General features: G+C 39.9%; 2 protein-coding genes and 1 long non-coding RNA gene across 6 annotated transcripts; 1 reads left to right on the top strand and 2 right to left on the bottom strand.

Annotated features, from left to right (window-relative positions):
- Positions 1-560: 560 nt before the first annotated feature.
- On the bottom strand, positions 561-1,845 carry LOC112349178 (cinnamoyl-CoA reductase 1-like). Of its 2 annotated transcripts, none has more exons than XM_024683085.1 (6): positions 1,715-1,845; positions 1,500-1,666; positions 1,258-1,440; positions 1,032-1,194; positions 788-977; positions 561-744 (listed from the first exon to the last, which is right to left on the bottom strand). In XM_024683085.1, exons 1-6 carry the CDS (start codon positions 1,821-1,823, stop codon positions 570-572), a joined length of 987 nt encoding a protein of 328 aa, XP_024538853.1. In that variant the 5' UTR covers positions 1,824-1,845; the 3' UTR covers positions 561-569. The 2 variants fall into 2 exon arrangements, with proteins under 2 accessions (XP_024538853.1, XP_024538854.1); XM_024683086.1 differs by having other exon boundaries at positions 561-735.
- Positions 1,846-8,542: 6,697 nt separating this feature from the next.
- LOC112349179 (cinnamoyl-CoA reductase 1-like) lies at positions 8,543-9,959 on the bottom strand. 3 transcript variants are annotated; one of them, XR_002993306.1, is made up of 6 exons: positions 9,798-9,959; positions 9,583-9,749; positions 9,341-9,523; positions 9,115-9,277; positions 8,855-9,060; positions 8,543-8,811 (listed from the first exon to the last, which is right to left on the bottom strand). XR_002993306.1 is itself a non-coding variant. In XM_024683087.1 (6 exons), exons 1-6 carry the CDS (start codon positions 9,904-9,906, stop codon positions 8,637-8,639), a joined length of 996 nt encoding a protein of 331 aa, XP_024538855.1. In that variant the 5' UTR covers positions 9,907-9,959; the 3' UTR covers positions 8,543-8,636. The 3 variants fall into 3 exon arrangements, 1 of the variants encoding a protein (XP_024538855.1); XR_002993305.1 differs by having other exon boundaries at positions 8,543-8,802; XM_024683087.1 differs by having other exon boundaries at positions 8,855-9,047; positions 9,109-9,277.
- A 537-nt stretch (positions 9,960-10,496) lies between these two features.
- On the top strand, positions 10,497-10,869 carry LOC112349181. The gene is made up of 2 exons (XR_002993307.1): positions 10,497-10,745; positions 10,810-10,869. It is a non-coding gene; the product is annotated as an uncharacterized LOC112349181 (long non-coding RNA).
- Positions 10,870-16,439: the final 5,570 nt, after the last annotated feature.

Here is a 16,439-nt window from a genome sequence, read left to right as displayed (position 1 = left end):
TCGCCGCCGCTGGCAGTGCTCAATCCTGCGTCCCAAGCGCTTTCGTGGTACCGCCACTTTGGCTTCGATGAGGAGCAAGTGAGGAGGGTTGTGAGCAGCGGAAGATTGGTGGCGTGGAGAGAAGAGTTTGCATCAAGATCAAAACCACAGGTGACAGTCGTCGAGATTTTTGGTGGTTTTAGCCTCAGTCTTCCTCGAGAACTTTCTGACCAGGCAACCAAACGTGTCTCGAGTGATATCGTGAATTATAGACTGGAGAAACACAGCAACATCGAGCTAGCTTGTGCGGCACCCGGACGATTTAAGCTTCGGTTGAAGGCTTTGAGACTATGCGACTTTGATGAAGCATGATATTCTTGTGCTCTTGGAGTTTTTGTTCTTGGTTTTGGTGGGTTCTTTATTTGGGAGTGTAGATCTCAGTCTCTTCAAGCAAGTTCTTTCACACCTAAAGACTTGGAGCCAGTAATCTGTACAGAGAGAATAACACAAATAGGAACTTGTTTCATTTTCCAGGACACAAATTGAAGTCCTTATATGGGAGATCCGATGTTTCTAATCTCTCCGGTAAATCAGATGGCTCTTAACAGTCCCTTGTTTAGCATGTCGGAAACAGTGTCAAACAGCATCCGTTCCAATGGTATGTCAAACTCAGTGATTAGCCCCAAGAGCTTCTCTCTTCCCAGATTGTCGGGACGGATTCCCGATTGGTTCCAAACGCTCGTCTCAGCAACGCACCTAGAGTTTCTAGCTTTATAGATATCGGCAGAAAGGAACTAGAGACGCTTACTCTTTTGGATATGGAAGCTGCGGGAACTTGGCCCTGAGAATCTTGATAATCTCGCTGTTGGACACAACCGTTTCCACGCAGAGATAGCGGCCCGAGGCCTCCTCCTTGTCCATGGCCAGAATGTGAGCTTTCGAGACGTCCCTCACGTCCACAACCGGAATGGAGGAATCGCGGTAGCTGCTTTCATGACCTGGGGAAACAAGACACATCGATCAGGCTTCTGAAGCATTTTTAAAGCACAAACCATCCACGAAAGCCTTCAAGACCGCACTGCTGAGATTCAGCGTTGGCTGGAGCATCGGGCCAAACACGTACGAGGGGCAGATCGTGATGAGGTCAAGGCCGTACTCCTTGGAGAGACTCCACGCTAGCTTCTCAGACTCCGTCTTGGCTAAAAGATACCATTGCTTGAAACAAGAGTCTCAGTGAGTACAACACAGTAACTTTGTCGAGGGTGAGGATAAGTTTACCTTGAGCTTTGTACAGTAGTCAGTATCAGACCAGCAGCTCTCGTCGACAATTCTTTCCGCAGGCCGATTTGGATCGAACATCACCGCAGCCGCGGACGACGTGACAATGACCCGTTTGACCCTCTCCTGTGCGCAGGCCTTCAACACGTTGCGAGTGCCGGTGATTGCTGGCACCAAAACATCCTGGGACTCAAAAACACAGTCAGCCTTATCCAGAGAAAAGAAATGAAATAGGAGACTACCTCTGGATTCTCAGTCGATGCGGTTACAGGGCAAGCAGTATGGAACACAACTTCACAGTCCTGAATCGCGTCAGCGATTGAGTCATAGTCGAGCACATCAGCCTTATGTAGTTTTAGTCTCTCGCTTCCATCCAGTTGCTTTAGATGTCCACACTTGGTGCTGTCATCTGAAAGCCACCATCACTAGATCTGGAACAAAGACAACAAACCAGAACCTGGATCGCGGACAGTGCCATGAACTGAAAAGCCCTTGTTAAGAAGATCACGAACAATCCACGAAGCAATGAAACCACCAGCTCCAGTCACGCAAATCGCCTTGCCCATTCGGACTGAGTTCCTGCGATCAATGGAGAGATTTATTCGAAGACTACGTTGCGCGTGCGAACTGTTTTACTTGACTGCAAGGAGAAAATTTTGGCTTAAGTGGAGCTTGAAGAGAAGAAGCTCTTTGAGCACTCGCATTATGTCCAGAGAATATGTCCAACTTACGAAGCCAACCAACTCTGAATTTTGCGCAGCGGCCGTCACGTCATGCTTATTAAGGGTTAGGGCTAGGGTAAGGGCGCCTAATAATAGAAAGGGTAATTAAAGTAAGCATATTCGAGAAACAGCTAGTTACCCTTGACGGGCCCACCATGTCATTAGGCATTCAGTCAAGATAATATGCTCTCAACCGCGAAATGTCCTAATATTTTTTATTTTCTTCCTTGATCCGCAAGGAGGAGATTCACGAGTAGGCAGCAAGCAAAGCGATGGCGCTGCCGCGAACAAAATGCAGCTGGGCGGGGGCGCCATCCCTCTATTCTTGCCAAAGCAATGTAATATGTTTGATTCTTTCATCTTTCTCGCCTGCCCCTGATTGTGCTTCTTGTCACAGGGACAGGGCGGAGATCGAATTGCGAGTGGAGGACCACAGCATCCGCCTCAAGCGGGAGATTGTGATCGAGATTCCCAAGAAGGAGCTCATCTCCAAGCTCTGTTCTTCCATTATCGGTCAGGGTACTAGATTGCATAGCATTTTGGTTTATAAGACCCCTTGCCTTTTCAGCGCATCTGGATGATTTTCTGCTGCTTTGTGACAAGCTGGAGCAAATAACCGCCTTGCAGTATCGCTCTAGACAAGAGAATCTCACTGTAAGCTACAGCATCTGGTCTACTGTTTCAAGTTTTCTTCTCTTTCATTGAAAGAACATTGCAGGATGTCTATGAGCTCTTCAATTCTGTTGGCAATGTCAAGAAGCTGGAAAGCTTTTCTGAAGCCCAAGTCAAGGAAAGTCAGGATGGATTTCTCGAGCTTTTATCTGACATAAGTGTCTCTCACTTTTCCTGCTATGGTTCAGTGATTATAATATAGACAAGCTCTCAGGCCATGGACAAAAGTAACTTCAAGGCTTTGAGCACGCAAGAGTTGAAAGTGGCAACCTCTAGTTAGTATTTTTTACATTTGACCATGAAAAATCAAGATGTGATTTGATGTTTTAGTTGAGGATACATTACACTTTCACTAGTGTTTATTATCCACAGTCAAATGGTTTGGTGGAATGGTTTATTTAAACTTTCAAAAAAATGATCGTGAAGTAAATGAATTTTCAACATTCAAATTAAGATGGTTATTTACTGTCTCTTTGGTATGCGTATTTATAAGGGTGTAAAGTTTTATTGGTGCTTCACCATATAAATTCCTATATAGTTATAATCCAATACTACCAACAAAGTTGGGTTTACCTTGGGGATTGCTGTGGGTTACCAATGCTAAGTCATGGGATCAGTATTTGATGAACATTTTTCCACTTGTTTGAGTAAAATCTACCAAATGCCTAAGCTATGTACAAGTGGGACAACAACAATAATACAACTCCCATCATCATCCACCTATAGAATACAAAGTGGATGAATTAGTGTTTGTTTGTTTTCTCAATATTATGGTATGCGTTTATCTAAAAGGTTTCTTGCTCAGTGGAAAGGTTTATATCGGGTGTTGTAATAAGTTGGATTGCAAATTTATGAGGTTTGGCATGACATCTAGCAGATCGATCCTCCAAAAATTATGTATATGCAGTAGCTAAAACACTTTGTATAAAGAGATCAAGAATAATTAACACCACCTACAGTTCTATCAATGCCTCCTCCTGATGTTCCTTTGGATCCCAACCCATCCACGAAAGAACCCTAATGGTCTTCCATCATTCCGAGAAGAGGGAGTGATGTGAGGTTCAACTGTATAGCTATAATGCCATATATTAATATGAGTTTAGTGAGATTTTGGTAGTCATCATATTAACTTCAATCTTGACCACTCACTATTATATATAAGCTAGGTTTTTGGGCTAATTGATATACACATTTTTTGTATTCTCTTTCCATATTCCATTGCACTCACAATCTAAAAACATTTTTATCTTTATTAGTATAAATAAATTCTATACCTAGCTATTCCATATAAAGAAACACAAACTCTTGTGATATGATCACCTTAAGATCTCTTCTTCTGTGAATCCAGGGTCTGGTTTGGGAGATAGATGTGATAACTATTCATCTGTGCATCATGCATAAACAGCTCCTTAAAAAAACGAGTGTAGCAATGCCTATCATTGTCAACATTGTCCAATGACCATCACAAACCAATGTGCCACTTTACATTGATATGGAAAGCCAAAGGTTAGTAAAAATTTTTATATTACTTGGATGTTAAAATGTTTTAAAGAGAACTTAGCATTTTTTAAACAATTGATTCTCTGAATAGAATTTAGTTAAAAGTGGGATCTAGAATAATTATTTGAAAAAAGAAATTGATTGTTAAGCCTTGTAATGTTGTAAATTCATATTAAAAGTACTTTAGCACATTTTAATATTCTAAAGGGTCTCACTTTTCCTTTCCATGGTGAAATAGTCATTAAGTAATCCTTAGGACTGTCATATATAAATTTAGCATATATATATTTTTGTGGTTTTGTTTCAATAGCATTCCTATAAAACTCAACTACATCAAAAAGTCTACCACTATCTGCCTCTTTGAAACCTAGATTCATATAAACATGTTAATATGAATGGAATGATGTATTATCATATTTGTGTATGATATTTTTAAGGATTTCTCAACATAATTATTATAACAGGAGATGGAGCAACATTCAAGTCATAACAATCATTGTGACTTTCACAACAAAATTCTAGAACAATTTTGTATGATTTCACAGAAGTGTTAATGAATTCTGTAAAATTAAATTGGTGTTCCCACTTTGTGCTGATATTGTTGAGTAACTTTGATCATGCTAAACAAAGCCACAGAATTCCTCAAAAAGCTACTCCAAACCCTTCTCCTTTTTGTTCTCATTTCTGATGTTAAAAAGAATTAAGATTAACTATAGAATATGGATACATGCTTGAAGGGCATTTGTTTCATCTAATATGCCTACCCTAGCAAATGCAAAGTTCACTCTATTAAAAAATTGGCATCTAGCTTGACAAAAAGTGGTAATAATGGAAGGCCTAGTGCTTGAGCCAGGAAATCTACAATCAACTTGCTGAAGTATGTTTTTCCATGCAGTGGAATTGCATTGGGGATATATGTGTTTTCTCCTCCATCTAAGGTTGAGTTCTTGAAAACAAACAAGCCTTGTATTGGAGATTTGTGATAGGAGGATAGAAGTGTTCAATGTCATTATTTTGGTTTCATGCATCTTGATGTCTCAAGTTGCTTGATCCTACACCTTCAAATTTAATGTTTTTTTAACCAATTGTTATGTAATAAAAAATGCTATATAAGTAAACAATATTTACTAAGTAGTCACTAGTGCCAAGAAATAGGGAAAAAACTTTTAAAAATGAAAAAACATTGTTATTTATTCCTCTCTCTCTCTAAATCTACTTGATGTTTTAAAATCTTTATTGAATATAGCTATTGTGAAAGTTTCTTTTTGTTACGCTCATCTAATGCACCAAGATCTTATACCATTCTTTCATGAAGGATTTAGTTCATAACTAAATTCTCATAAATTTAATTTACTTTCTTAATAAGTTTTATTGTAATTTATCCCATTCTCATAACCAAGTTCAATAGATTCTTTAACAGTTTATCTCACTCTCTTAACAAATAGTTAAGCCCTTTTAACTGGTAGTTGGGGCTATTTTTTTAGCAAGTGGGATTTAACTGCTCAATCTAAATTGTGAAAGAGAGAAATAAATCGAAAAGAAAGTTTCAAAAGATAAAAAAGTTTTAACAAGAAAGCAAAGGAAGAAGTATAAGTAGTAAAGATAAAATAATCAAAATTTTCCCTAATTTTAATAATGGCTTAGAAAATAATTAAATTGCTGGAAGAAACAAATATATGTGTGTATCTCTATTTCTAATTTTTTATTGTAACATTGAGCTAAGATAAGAAGAAACAACAAATATATGTGTAAATCTCTATTTCTATTTTTTTTATTGTAACATTGGGGTAATATAAGTTTTAAAAAAATGAATAAGTACTTTTTCAAAAACTAAATGTCACAAAGCATATTATAATGGATTTATTAGAATTATAGTTGACTTAATGGAGAATAGAGACAAAAAAGCTGACTAATTGGATGAAGACAAAAAAATTATCTTGAAGAAAACCAAAGGCAAAAATAAAATAGAAAATAGTGATTATTATTTAAAAATGAAAAAAGTGTTTAAATCATGGAAAAGCTTCAAAACACTATAAGAGGATTCATGAGAAACTCTAAACACATATCTATTTTTTAAATCACTAATTTAAATTCAATTCTTCATTAAATTTTTGTTCACCAAATTCTTCATATACTAGGTGTTAATTAGGATTTGAAATAAGGCTTTAGTTTTCATTCACTTGCATTTCTCTTTGCCTCAATAATTTGATTTTTCTTTCTCTGGAAAAAAAACATTTAGACCACACTCAACTTAATTCATAAACAGCAACATTAGACAATTATTTTAATCCTTTAGACTTTAAATTTTAAATTGTTGATATCATTTACATCTCAAAAGCTTGAGAAGCCTGTAACTCTTGTGAGCCTCACTAATCTAGCATTATCAAGTTTGTGAATGATGCAAAGATTGTGTAGTAGACAAACACAAACCACACACACAAGATTCTTCAAGGTGTTATCATTAGTAGAGATCTGGTTAATTGTTGGAAAAATTTAGAACGAATGAAAATTTGCTACATAGATATTTGATATCATCTGTATTATACAGCTAGGAGGTATAGGGGTATAAGCACTTTTAGCAAGTGGAGCCAACATAAACAAATACAGGCTGGATTCTGCCACCATGGATGATGGCAACCGAATGGGTTGTAGCTAAAGTTGGCATTAGAAGAATGTAGACAATACATAGTCTTCTGTCTTTTCACAATTGAGGAACCGTTCCAAACCCTAAAACTTGTACCCTTAACACTCTATTTCTCAAGCTTTACTATGATTTGCCCTACTTAGATCTAACTTCTATTTAACTACAGTGAAAAAATGTTTAAGAGCAGGATGAGAATCATCTAAATCTATTCCATGTTGAGATCAACATAAACTTGCAGATTGGTGATCGGAGAGGCTACAGTTCCAAAGGTCTTTTCAAAGGACAAAGGCAAGAAAAAAATAATGAGTGGGTATTTGAAGAATGAAGAGTGAGAATGGATTTGGATGAAGAGGAACGAAGGGTCTTTTCTCCAGAAGTATGGTGAGCGATGAGAAGCTTCTTTTGTCATTTCTCCTTTCGTCTCTCTTATGTTGGGCATAGGCTTGCCCAAAGCTCTCATCCATATAAATACCCTCGCCGTCTAACATCCTGCTTCCAGTCTAAAACCCTAAAATAAATAAAAGTTCTAGGGTTATTGAGCATGCAGGTGCTCTTGGACCTCGACCGGACGCTTGTCCGCCTCGATCGCGGCGGCAAACACTCTGCCGGTGGCGATTCCTACGCGCCGCTGCATGGATGCCGCGAGTTTCTACTCGCGCTCAGCCAAATCCCAGGTATGAGCGTCAGCTTCTTCAGCTTCGGCCCGGAATCGCGAAACTCGCTGCTCGTTGCAAGCCTCCTGGCCGACATTTTCCCAGCATGCACAGCAGCAGGAGGCCTCAAGGATTGCAGTGTCTTCTCGCAGAACCATCTCTACCGGGTGGACGGATTCACAGTGATCAAGAGGCTCCGGGATCTCCCCACGGCGATCGAGGTGGACATGGAGCAAACCATCATGGTGGACGACATGGCTTGCTCGGTGTGCGCTCCAGGAGAGGAGAGGAACTTCCTGCCAGTTTACAGTGGAGAGTTCCAGTTCACAGGAGCTGGAGCTGCGTATCCGTGTGGGATCTTCCAGGCGCGAAGAGACAACAGCCTTGTCCGTGTGCTGGGGACGATCTTGTGGTGCATCGAGGCCTCCAAGGAGCGAGATGTGAGCCTGGTGGAGGCTCTCACGGTCTTGCAGTGGGATTTGGAGTCGAGCACGTACCGGCACAGGCAAACCAACAGTGAGAGGATGTATAGCTTGGGTCTGGCGGCGATGAGACGCTTCAATCCAGAGATCGAGCTGCTAGACACGGAGAAGCAAGGATTTTTGCCGTGGTCGCCGCCGCTGGCAGTGCTCAATCCTGCGTCCCAAGCGCTGGTGCTTTCGTGGTACCGCCACTTTGGCTTCGATGAGGAGCAAGTAAGGAGGATTGTAAGCAGCGGAAGATTGGTGGCGTGGAGAGAAGAGTTTGCATCAAGATCAAAACCACAGGTGACAGTCGTCGAGATTTTTGGTGGTTTTAGCCTCAGTCTTCCTCGAGAACTTTCTGACCAGGCAACCAAACATGTCTCGAGTGATGTCGTGAATTATGGACTGGAGAAACACAGCAACATCGAGCTAGCTTGTGCGGCACCCGGACGATTTAAGCTTCGGTTGAAGGCTTTGAGACTATGCGACTTTGATGAAGCATGATATTCGTGTTCTTGGAGTTTTTGTTCTTGGTTTTGCTGGGTTCTTTATTTGGGAGTGTAGATCTGTCTCTTCAAGCAAGTTCTTTCACACCTAAAGACTTGGAGCCAGTAATCTGTACAGAGAGAATAAACACAAATAGGAACTTGTTTCATTTTCCAGGACACAAATTGAAGTCCTTATATGGGAGATGGTAGACCCGATGTTTCTAATCTCCGGTAAATCAGATGGCTCTTAACAGTCCCTTGTTTAGCATGTCGGAAACAGCGTCAAGCAGCATCCGTTCCAATGGTATATCAAACTCAGTGATTAGCCCCAAGAGCTTCTCTCTTCCCAGATTGTCGGGACGGATTCCCGATTGGTTCCAAACGCTCGTCTCAGCAACGCACCTAGAGTTTCTAGCTTTATAGATATCGGCAGAAACGAACTAGAGACGCTTACTCTTTTGGATATGGAAGCTGCGGGAACTTGGCCCTGAGAATCTTGATAATCTCGCTGTTGGACACAACCGTTTCCACGCAGAGATAGCGGCCCGAGGCCTCCTCCTTGTCCATGGCCAGAATGTGAGCTTTCGAGACGTCCCTCACGTCCACAACGGGAATGGAGGAATCACGGAATGGAGGAATCACGGTAGCTGCTTTCATGACCTGGGGAAACAAGACACATCGATCAGGCTTCTGAAGCATTTTTAAAGCACAAACCATCCACGAGAGCCTTCAAGACCGCACTGCTGAGATTCAGCGTTGGCTGGAGCATCGGGCCAAACACGTACGAGGGGCAGATCGTGATGAGGTCAAGGCCGTACTCCTTGGAGAGACTCCACGCTAGCTTCTCAGACTCCGTCTTGGCTAAAAGATACCATTGCTTGAAACAAGAGTTTCAGTGAGTACAACACAGTAACTTCGTCGAGGGTGAGGATAAGTTTACCTTGAGCTTTGTACAGTAGTCAGAATCAGACCAGCAGCTCTCGTCGACAATTTTTTTCGCAGGCCGATTTGGATCGAACATCACCGCAGCCGCGGACGACGTGACAATGACCCGTTTGACCCTCTCCTGTGCGCAGGCCTGCAACACGTTGCGAGTGCCGGTGATTGCTGGCACCAAAACATCCTGGGACTCAATTACACAGTCAGCCTTATCCAGAGAAAAGAAATGAAATAGGAGACTACCTCTGGATTCTCAGTCGATGCGGTTACAGGGCAAGCAGTATGGAACACAACTTCACAGTCCCGAATCGCGTCAGCGATTGAGTCATAGTCGAGCACATCAGCCTTATGTAGTTTTAGTCTCTTGCTTCCATCCAGTTGCTTAAGATGTCCACACTTGGCGTTGTCATCTGAAAGCCACCATCACTAGATCTGGAACAAAGACAACAAACCAGAACCTGGATCGCGGACAGTGCCATGAACTGAAAAGCCCTTGTTAAGAAGATCACGAACAATCCACGAAGCAATGAAACCACCAGCTCCAGTCACGCAAATCGCCTTGCCCATTCGGACTGAGTTCCTGCGATCAATGGAGACGAGGAACAGAGTCCCCTGGCTGTAATTTATTTGAAGACTACGTTGCGCGTGCGAAACCTGTTTTGCAAGGAGAAAATTTTGGCTTATGTGGAGCTTGACGACAAGAAGCTCTTTGAGCACTCGCATTATGTCCAGAAAATATGTCCAACTTACGAAGCCAACCAACTCTGAATTTTGCACAGCGGACATTGACCGTGACGTCATGCTTAAGGGTTAGAAGGGTTAGGGTTAGGGTAAGGGCGCCTAATAATAGAAAGGGTATTAAAGTAAGCATATTCGAGAAACAGCTAGTTACCCTTAACGGGCCCACCTCGCATGCCCTAATCCACGTCACTAACTCAAATGTAGAGCCCTAATATTTTTTATTTTCTTCCTTGATCCGCAAGGAGGAGATTCACGAGTTGGCAGCAAGCAAAGCGATGGTGTTGCCGCGAACAAAATGCAGCTGGGCGGAGGCGCCCTCCCTCTATTCTTGCCAAAGCAATGTAAGTACACTGCGTATGTTTGATTCTTTCATCTTTCTCGTCCGCCCCTGATTGTGCTTCTTGTCACAGGGACAGGTCGGAGATCGAACTGCGAGTGGAGGACCACAGCATCCGCCTCAAGCTGGAGATTGTGATTGAGATTCCCAAGAAGGAGCTCATCTCCAAGCTCTGTTCTTCTTATCGGTCAGGGTACTAGATTGCGTAGCATTTTGGTTTATAAGACCCCTTGCCTTTTCAGCGCATTGGGATGATTTTCTGCTGCTTTGTGACAAGCTGGAGCAAATAATTGCCTTGCAGTATCGCTCTAGACAAGAGAATCTCACTGTAAGCTACAGCATCTGGTCTACTGTTTCAAGTTTTCTTCTCTTTCATTGAAAGAACATTGCAGGATGTCTATGAGCTCTTCAATCCTCTTGGCAATGTCAAGAAGCTGGAAAGCTTTTCTGAATCCCAAGTCAAGGAAAGTCAGGATAGAGTTCTTGAGCTTTTATCTGACGTAAGTGTCTCTCTGCTACAGTTCAGTGATTATCATATAGACAAGCTGTCAGGCCATGGACAAAAGTAACTTCAAGGCTTTGAGCGTGTAAGAGCTGAAAGTGGCCACCTCCAGTTAGTATTTCTTCCATTTGACCATGAAAATCAAGACGTGATTTAACGTCTTAGTTGGGGATACACCACACTTTCACAAGTGTTTACCATCCACAATCAAATAGTTTGGTGGAAGGATTTAAACTTTCAAAAAGATGATCGTGAAGTATGTGAACTTTCAGCATTCACATTGAGATGGTTATTTGTCGTTTCTTTAGTATGCGTATGTTATAAAGGTATAAAGTTTTATTGGTGCTTCACTATATAAACTTTTATATTGTTATGATTTAATGCTACTAACAAAGTTGGGTTTACCTTTGCGATTGCTGTGGGTTGCTGATACTAGGTTGTGGGATTAGTATTTGATGAGCATTCTTCCACTTGTTTGAGCAAAGTCTGCCAAACACCTGGGCTGTGTACAAGTGAGATAACAACAATAATACAACTCCCATCATCATTCATCTACAGAATACAAAGTGAATGAATTGATGTTAATTTGTTTTCCCAATATTATGGTATACGGTTTATCTAAAAGGCTCCTTGCTCAATAGAAAGGTCTATATAAAGTGTTACAACAAGTTGAATTGAAAGTTTATAAAGTTCAACATGACATTTAACAAGTCGATCCTCCAGAAATTATGCAGATATAGTAATTAAAACGTTTTGTATAAAGGGATCAGGAATAATTGGCACCATCTACAATTCTACCAATGCCTCTTCTTGATGTTCCTCCAAATCCCAACCCATCCATGAGAGAACTCTGATGGTCTTCCATCATTCTGTGAAGAGGGAGTGATGTGAGGTCCAAGTGTATAGCTATAATGCCGTATATTAATGTAGTAAAATTTTAGTAATTGTTAGATTAACTTCAATCTTGACCACTCACTATTATATATAAGCTAGGTTTTTGGGCTAATTGATATACACATTTTTTGTATTCTCTTTCCATATTCCATTGCACTCACAATCTAAAAACATTTTTATCTTTATTAGTATAAATAAATTCTATACCTAGCTATTCCATATAAAGAAACACAAACTCTTGTGATATGATCACCTTAAGATCTCTTCTTCTGTGAATCCAGGGTCTGGTTTGGGAGATAGATGTGATAACTATTCATTTGTGCATCATGCATAAACAGCTCGTTAAAAAAACGAGTGTAGCAATGCCTATCATTGTCAACATTGTCCAATGACCATCACAAACCAATGTGCCACTTTACATTGATGTGGAAAGCCAAAGGTTAGTAAAATTTTTTATATTACTTGGATGTTAAAATGTTTTAAAGAGAACTTAGCATTTTTTAAAAAATTAATTCTCTTAATAGAATTTAGTTAAAAGTGGGATCTAGAATAATTATTTGAAAAAAGAAATTGATAAATTCATATCAAAAGTACTTTAGCACATTTTAATATTCTAAAACATCACTCTACAGGATCTCACTTTTCCTTTCCATGGTAAAATAGTCATTAAATAATCCTTAGGACTGTTAGCATATATATTTTTGTGGTTTTGTTTCAATAGCATTCTTATAAAACTCAACTACATCAAAAAGTCTACCACTATCTGCCTCTTTGAAACCTAGATTCATATAAACATGTTAATATGAATGGAATGATGTATTATCATATTTGTGTATGATATTTTTAAGGATTTCTCAACTTAATTACTATAATAAGAGATGGAGCAACATTCAAGTCATAACAATCATTGTGACTTTCACAACAAAATTCTAAACAATTTTGTATGATTCCACAGAAGTAATGATTTCTGTAAAATTAAATTGGTGTTCCCACTTTGTGCTGATATTGTTGAGTAACTTTGATCATGCTAAACAAAGCCACAGAATTCCTCAAAAAGCTATTCCAAACCCTTCTCCTTTTTGTTATCATTTCTGATGTTAAAAAGAATCAAAACCAACTATAGAAGATGGATACATGCTTGAAGGGCATTTGTTTCATCTAATATGCCTACCCTAGGAAATGCAAAGTTCACTCCATTAGAAAATTGGCACCTAACTTGAGAAAAGGTGGTAACAATAGAAGGCTTAGTGCTTGAGCTAGAAAATCTACAATTGGCTTGCTGAAGTATAACTTTCTATACAGTGGAACTGTATTGGGGATGTATGTGTTTTCTCCTCCATCTAAGGCTAAGTTCCTGAAAACAAATAGGCCATGTATTGAAGATTTGTGATAGGAGGATAGAAGTGTTCAGTGTCATTATTTTGGTTTCATGCATCTTGATGTCTCAAGTTGCTTGATCCTACACCTTCAAATTTAATGTTTTTTTAACCAATTGTTATGTAATAAAAATTGCTATATAAGTAAACAATATTTACTAAGTAGTCACTAGTGCCAAAAAATAGGGAAAAAACTTTTTAAAATGAAAAAAAAATTATTATTTATTCCTCCCTCTCTAAATCTACTTGATGTTTTAAATTTTTTATTGAATATAGCTATTGTGAAAGTTTTTTTTTGTTACCCTCATCTAATGCACCAAGATTTTATACCATTCTTTCATGAAAGATTTAGTTCACTACCAAATTCTCAAAAATTTAACCTACTTTCTTGATAAATTTTATTGTAATTTATCCCATTCTCACAACCAAATTCAATAGGTTCTTTAATAGTTTATCTCACTCTCTTAACCATTAGTTTAGCCCTTTTAACTGGTAGTTGAGGCTTCTTCTTTTTGCTTTCTTGTTAAAGCTTTTTTATTTTTTGAAACTTTATTTTTGATTTATTTCTCTCTTCCACAATTTAGATTGAGTAGTAACCCCACTTGTTAAGAAAATAGTATAAGTAGTAAAGATAAAAACAATATCAAAAGTGGATAAAAAATTTAATATATTCAAATTAAGATATTAAGGGATTTTTCAAAAATACTCCCCAAGTACAAGAGAATTTATTTGTTGTCAAATTTTTCCCTAATTTTGATAATATCTTAGAAAAAAATAAATTGCTGGAAGAAATAAATATATGTGTGTATCTCTATTTCTAAGTTTTTATTGTAACATTGAGCTAAGATAAGTGGAAATAAAAAATATATGTGTGTATCTCTATTTCTAATTTTTTTAATTGTAACATTGAGGTAAGATAAGATTAAAAAAATGAATAAGTACTTTTTCAAAAACTAAATGTCACAAAGCATATTATAATGGATTTATTAGAATTATAGTTGACTTAATGGAGAATAGAGACAAAAAAGCTGACTAATTGGATGAAGACAAAACAATTATCTTGAAGAAAACCAAAGGCAAAAGTAAAATAGAAAATAGTGATTATTATTTTAAAATGAAAAAAGTGTTTTAATCATGGAAAAACTTCAAAATACTATTAGAGAATTTATGAGAAACTCTAAACACATATTGTGAGGGCCAAGTGTACAGCTACGATATCTATTTTTTTATTCACTAATTTAAATTCAATTTGTGAGGGCCAAGTGTACGGCTACGATGCCGTATACTAATATTAGCGTAGTGGGATTTTGGTAGCCGTCGGATTGGTTTCAATCTGGACCACTCGCTCCTGTATATAAGCTAAGGTTTTTGGGCTAATTGATATGCACATTTCTGTATTCCCGTTCCATATTCCATGCGCTCACATTGGTGGAGGTGAGGGGTACCTTTGATTGTCCCTGGGGAGTGCTTGGATTTGGGATTTCGGTTTAGATCTAGCTTTTGTATCGTCTAGATTTAGCTTTTTCCATTTCCTTTCTTTTGTTCTTTTCTTTCAGGATTTTGGTTTAGATTTAGCTTTTTGCATTGTATAGATCTACCATTTCTTTCCAGCTTTTGTCATTTCTCTTCTTTTGCTCTTTCTTTTTCGTTCATCTTCATGGCCGATCCGCAATTTCCTCCTTTGACTCTAGAGCAGCAGTTGGTTCAATTGCTTGATGCTATACGCTTGCAATTGAACAACCAAACTCAATTGATGGCAGCATTCACGGGACGTGTTCCAACTCCTCCTGCTCTTGGTGCCAATCCTCGCGTTCGGCCGGAGTTCATTCGTGGGAATCCTGGGGATAATGTGTACCATTGGTTCGATCACTTCACGGTGATTGCCACATATCATTCTTGGAATGATGCTCGACGTTTGCGTGAGTTTCCCACGTGTCTCCAAGGGATGGTGTTACAGTGGTACAATGGATTGAGTGCGGCCACTCGTGGGGATTGGAGTGTTCTTCCGGACGTCTTCAAATGTGCTTTCGGACATGCCGACGATTGTGACGATGCCTTCCAACAATTGCATCATCTTCGCCAAGGGCCATCTGAGTCGGTGATGCAATTTGGCGTTCGTTTCCGAAGTCTTTTGCTTCGTGCGGAGCCTAATATATCGGAGCGGATCAAGCTAGGAATGTTGTGGCCAGCACTTCGTCAAGATCTTGTTGGCCTTGTGCATGCACTTGCTCCTGCCACCCTTGATGATGCTCTTCGCTTGGCACAACGTTATGAGACGTCGCCTCTTCCACTTCTTGCTACATGTCCTTCAGCTCCACTTCTTATGAGTGATGGTCCTATTCCCATGGAGGTTGATGCTGCTGCTACTCGAGTCCAAGGACAAGGGCGAGGATGTGGTCGTGGCCGTGATGTTCGCTGCTGGGCGTGTGATGAAGTTGGTCATACTTATCGGCGTTGTCGGCGCTTTCCGGATTGGCGACCTCCATTTCCTGGGTGGAGACCTTGGCGTCAACAACGTCCCGTTGGTGCTGCTGCGGTGGAAGGTTTAGATACCGAGGTGCATTCGGGAAACGAAGAGTCGCACGAGTAATGGAGGGACCTTGCGCGAATAAGTTAGTGACCCCTCCATCTTTCTTTCGGGAGTATCATCAAGGGGTTCACTCGGCACCGGTTCATCCAGTGTTTACTTTCCAAGCTCGTTTTTATAACAAGAGGTCTCCTATTCTTCTCTCCGTGTTGGTTGATACAGGTTCGAGTTTATCTTCTATTGCTCGACCTGTTGCCACACGTTGTCGTCTACACTTGCGTCGTGCGGCGGATTCAGTTTTCATTCTTTATGGCAATGGCCGTACACATGCATATGCACGAGATGAGGCGGACCTGATTGTGCGTGTGGGCGATCTTAAGCTTGAGTTGCAGTCGTTGCAGGTGGTGCCGAGTCAAGCTTTTGACCTCATTCTTGGTATAGATTGGTTGCAGCACAATCATGCCAAGTGTGACTTTAAGGCTTCTCCCCCTTGTCTCATACTTCCTTATGTTTCATCCATTCCTCTCACTTCTGTACCTCTTCGTCCCTTTCCTTTTACCTTTGCTTCCATTACTTTTGTTCCCCCACTATTTCCTCTTGTGTTTCCATCTTGTTCTGCTCTTCCCTTTTTCGATCCCTCCGATGATCTTTGTGCTGCAGCTATTGACCAGCTCATGAAGGAGTATTCTGATCTCTTTGAATTTGACCTATCGTCTGGGGCCA

Source organism: Selaginella moellendorffii, unplaced genomic scaffold (assembly GCF_000143415.4).
Source record: "Selaginella moellendorffii unplaced genomic scaffold, v1.0 SELMOscaffold_36, whole genome shotgun sequence".
Classification (NCBI taxonomy): Eukaryota; Viridiplantae; Streptophyta; class Lycopodiopsida; order Selaginellales; family Selaginellaceae; genus Selaginella; species Selaginella moellendorffii.
This window is presented reverse-complemented; position numbering and strand designations above follow the sequence as displayed.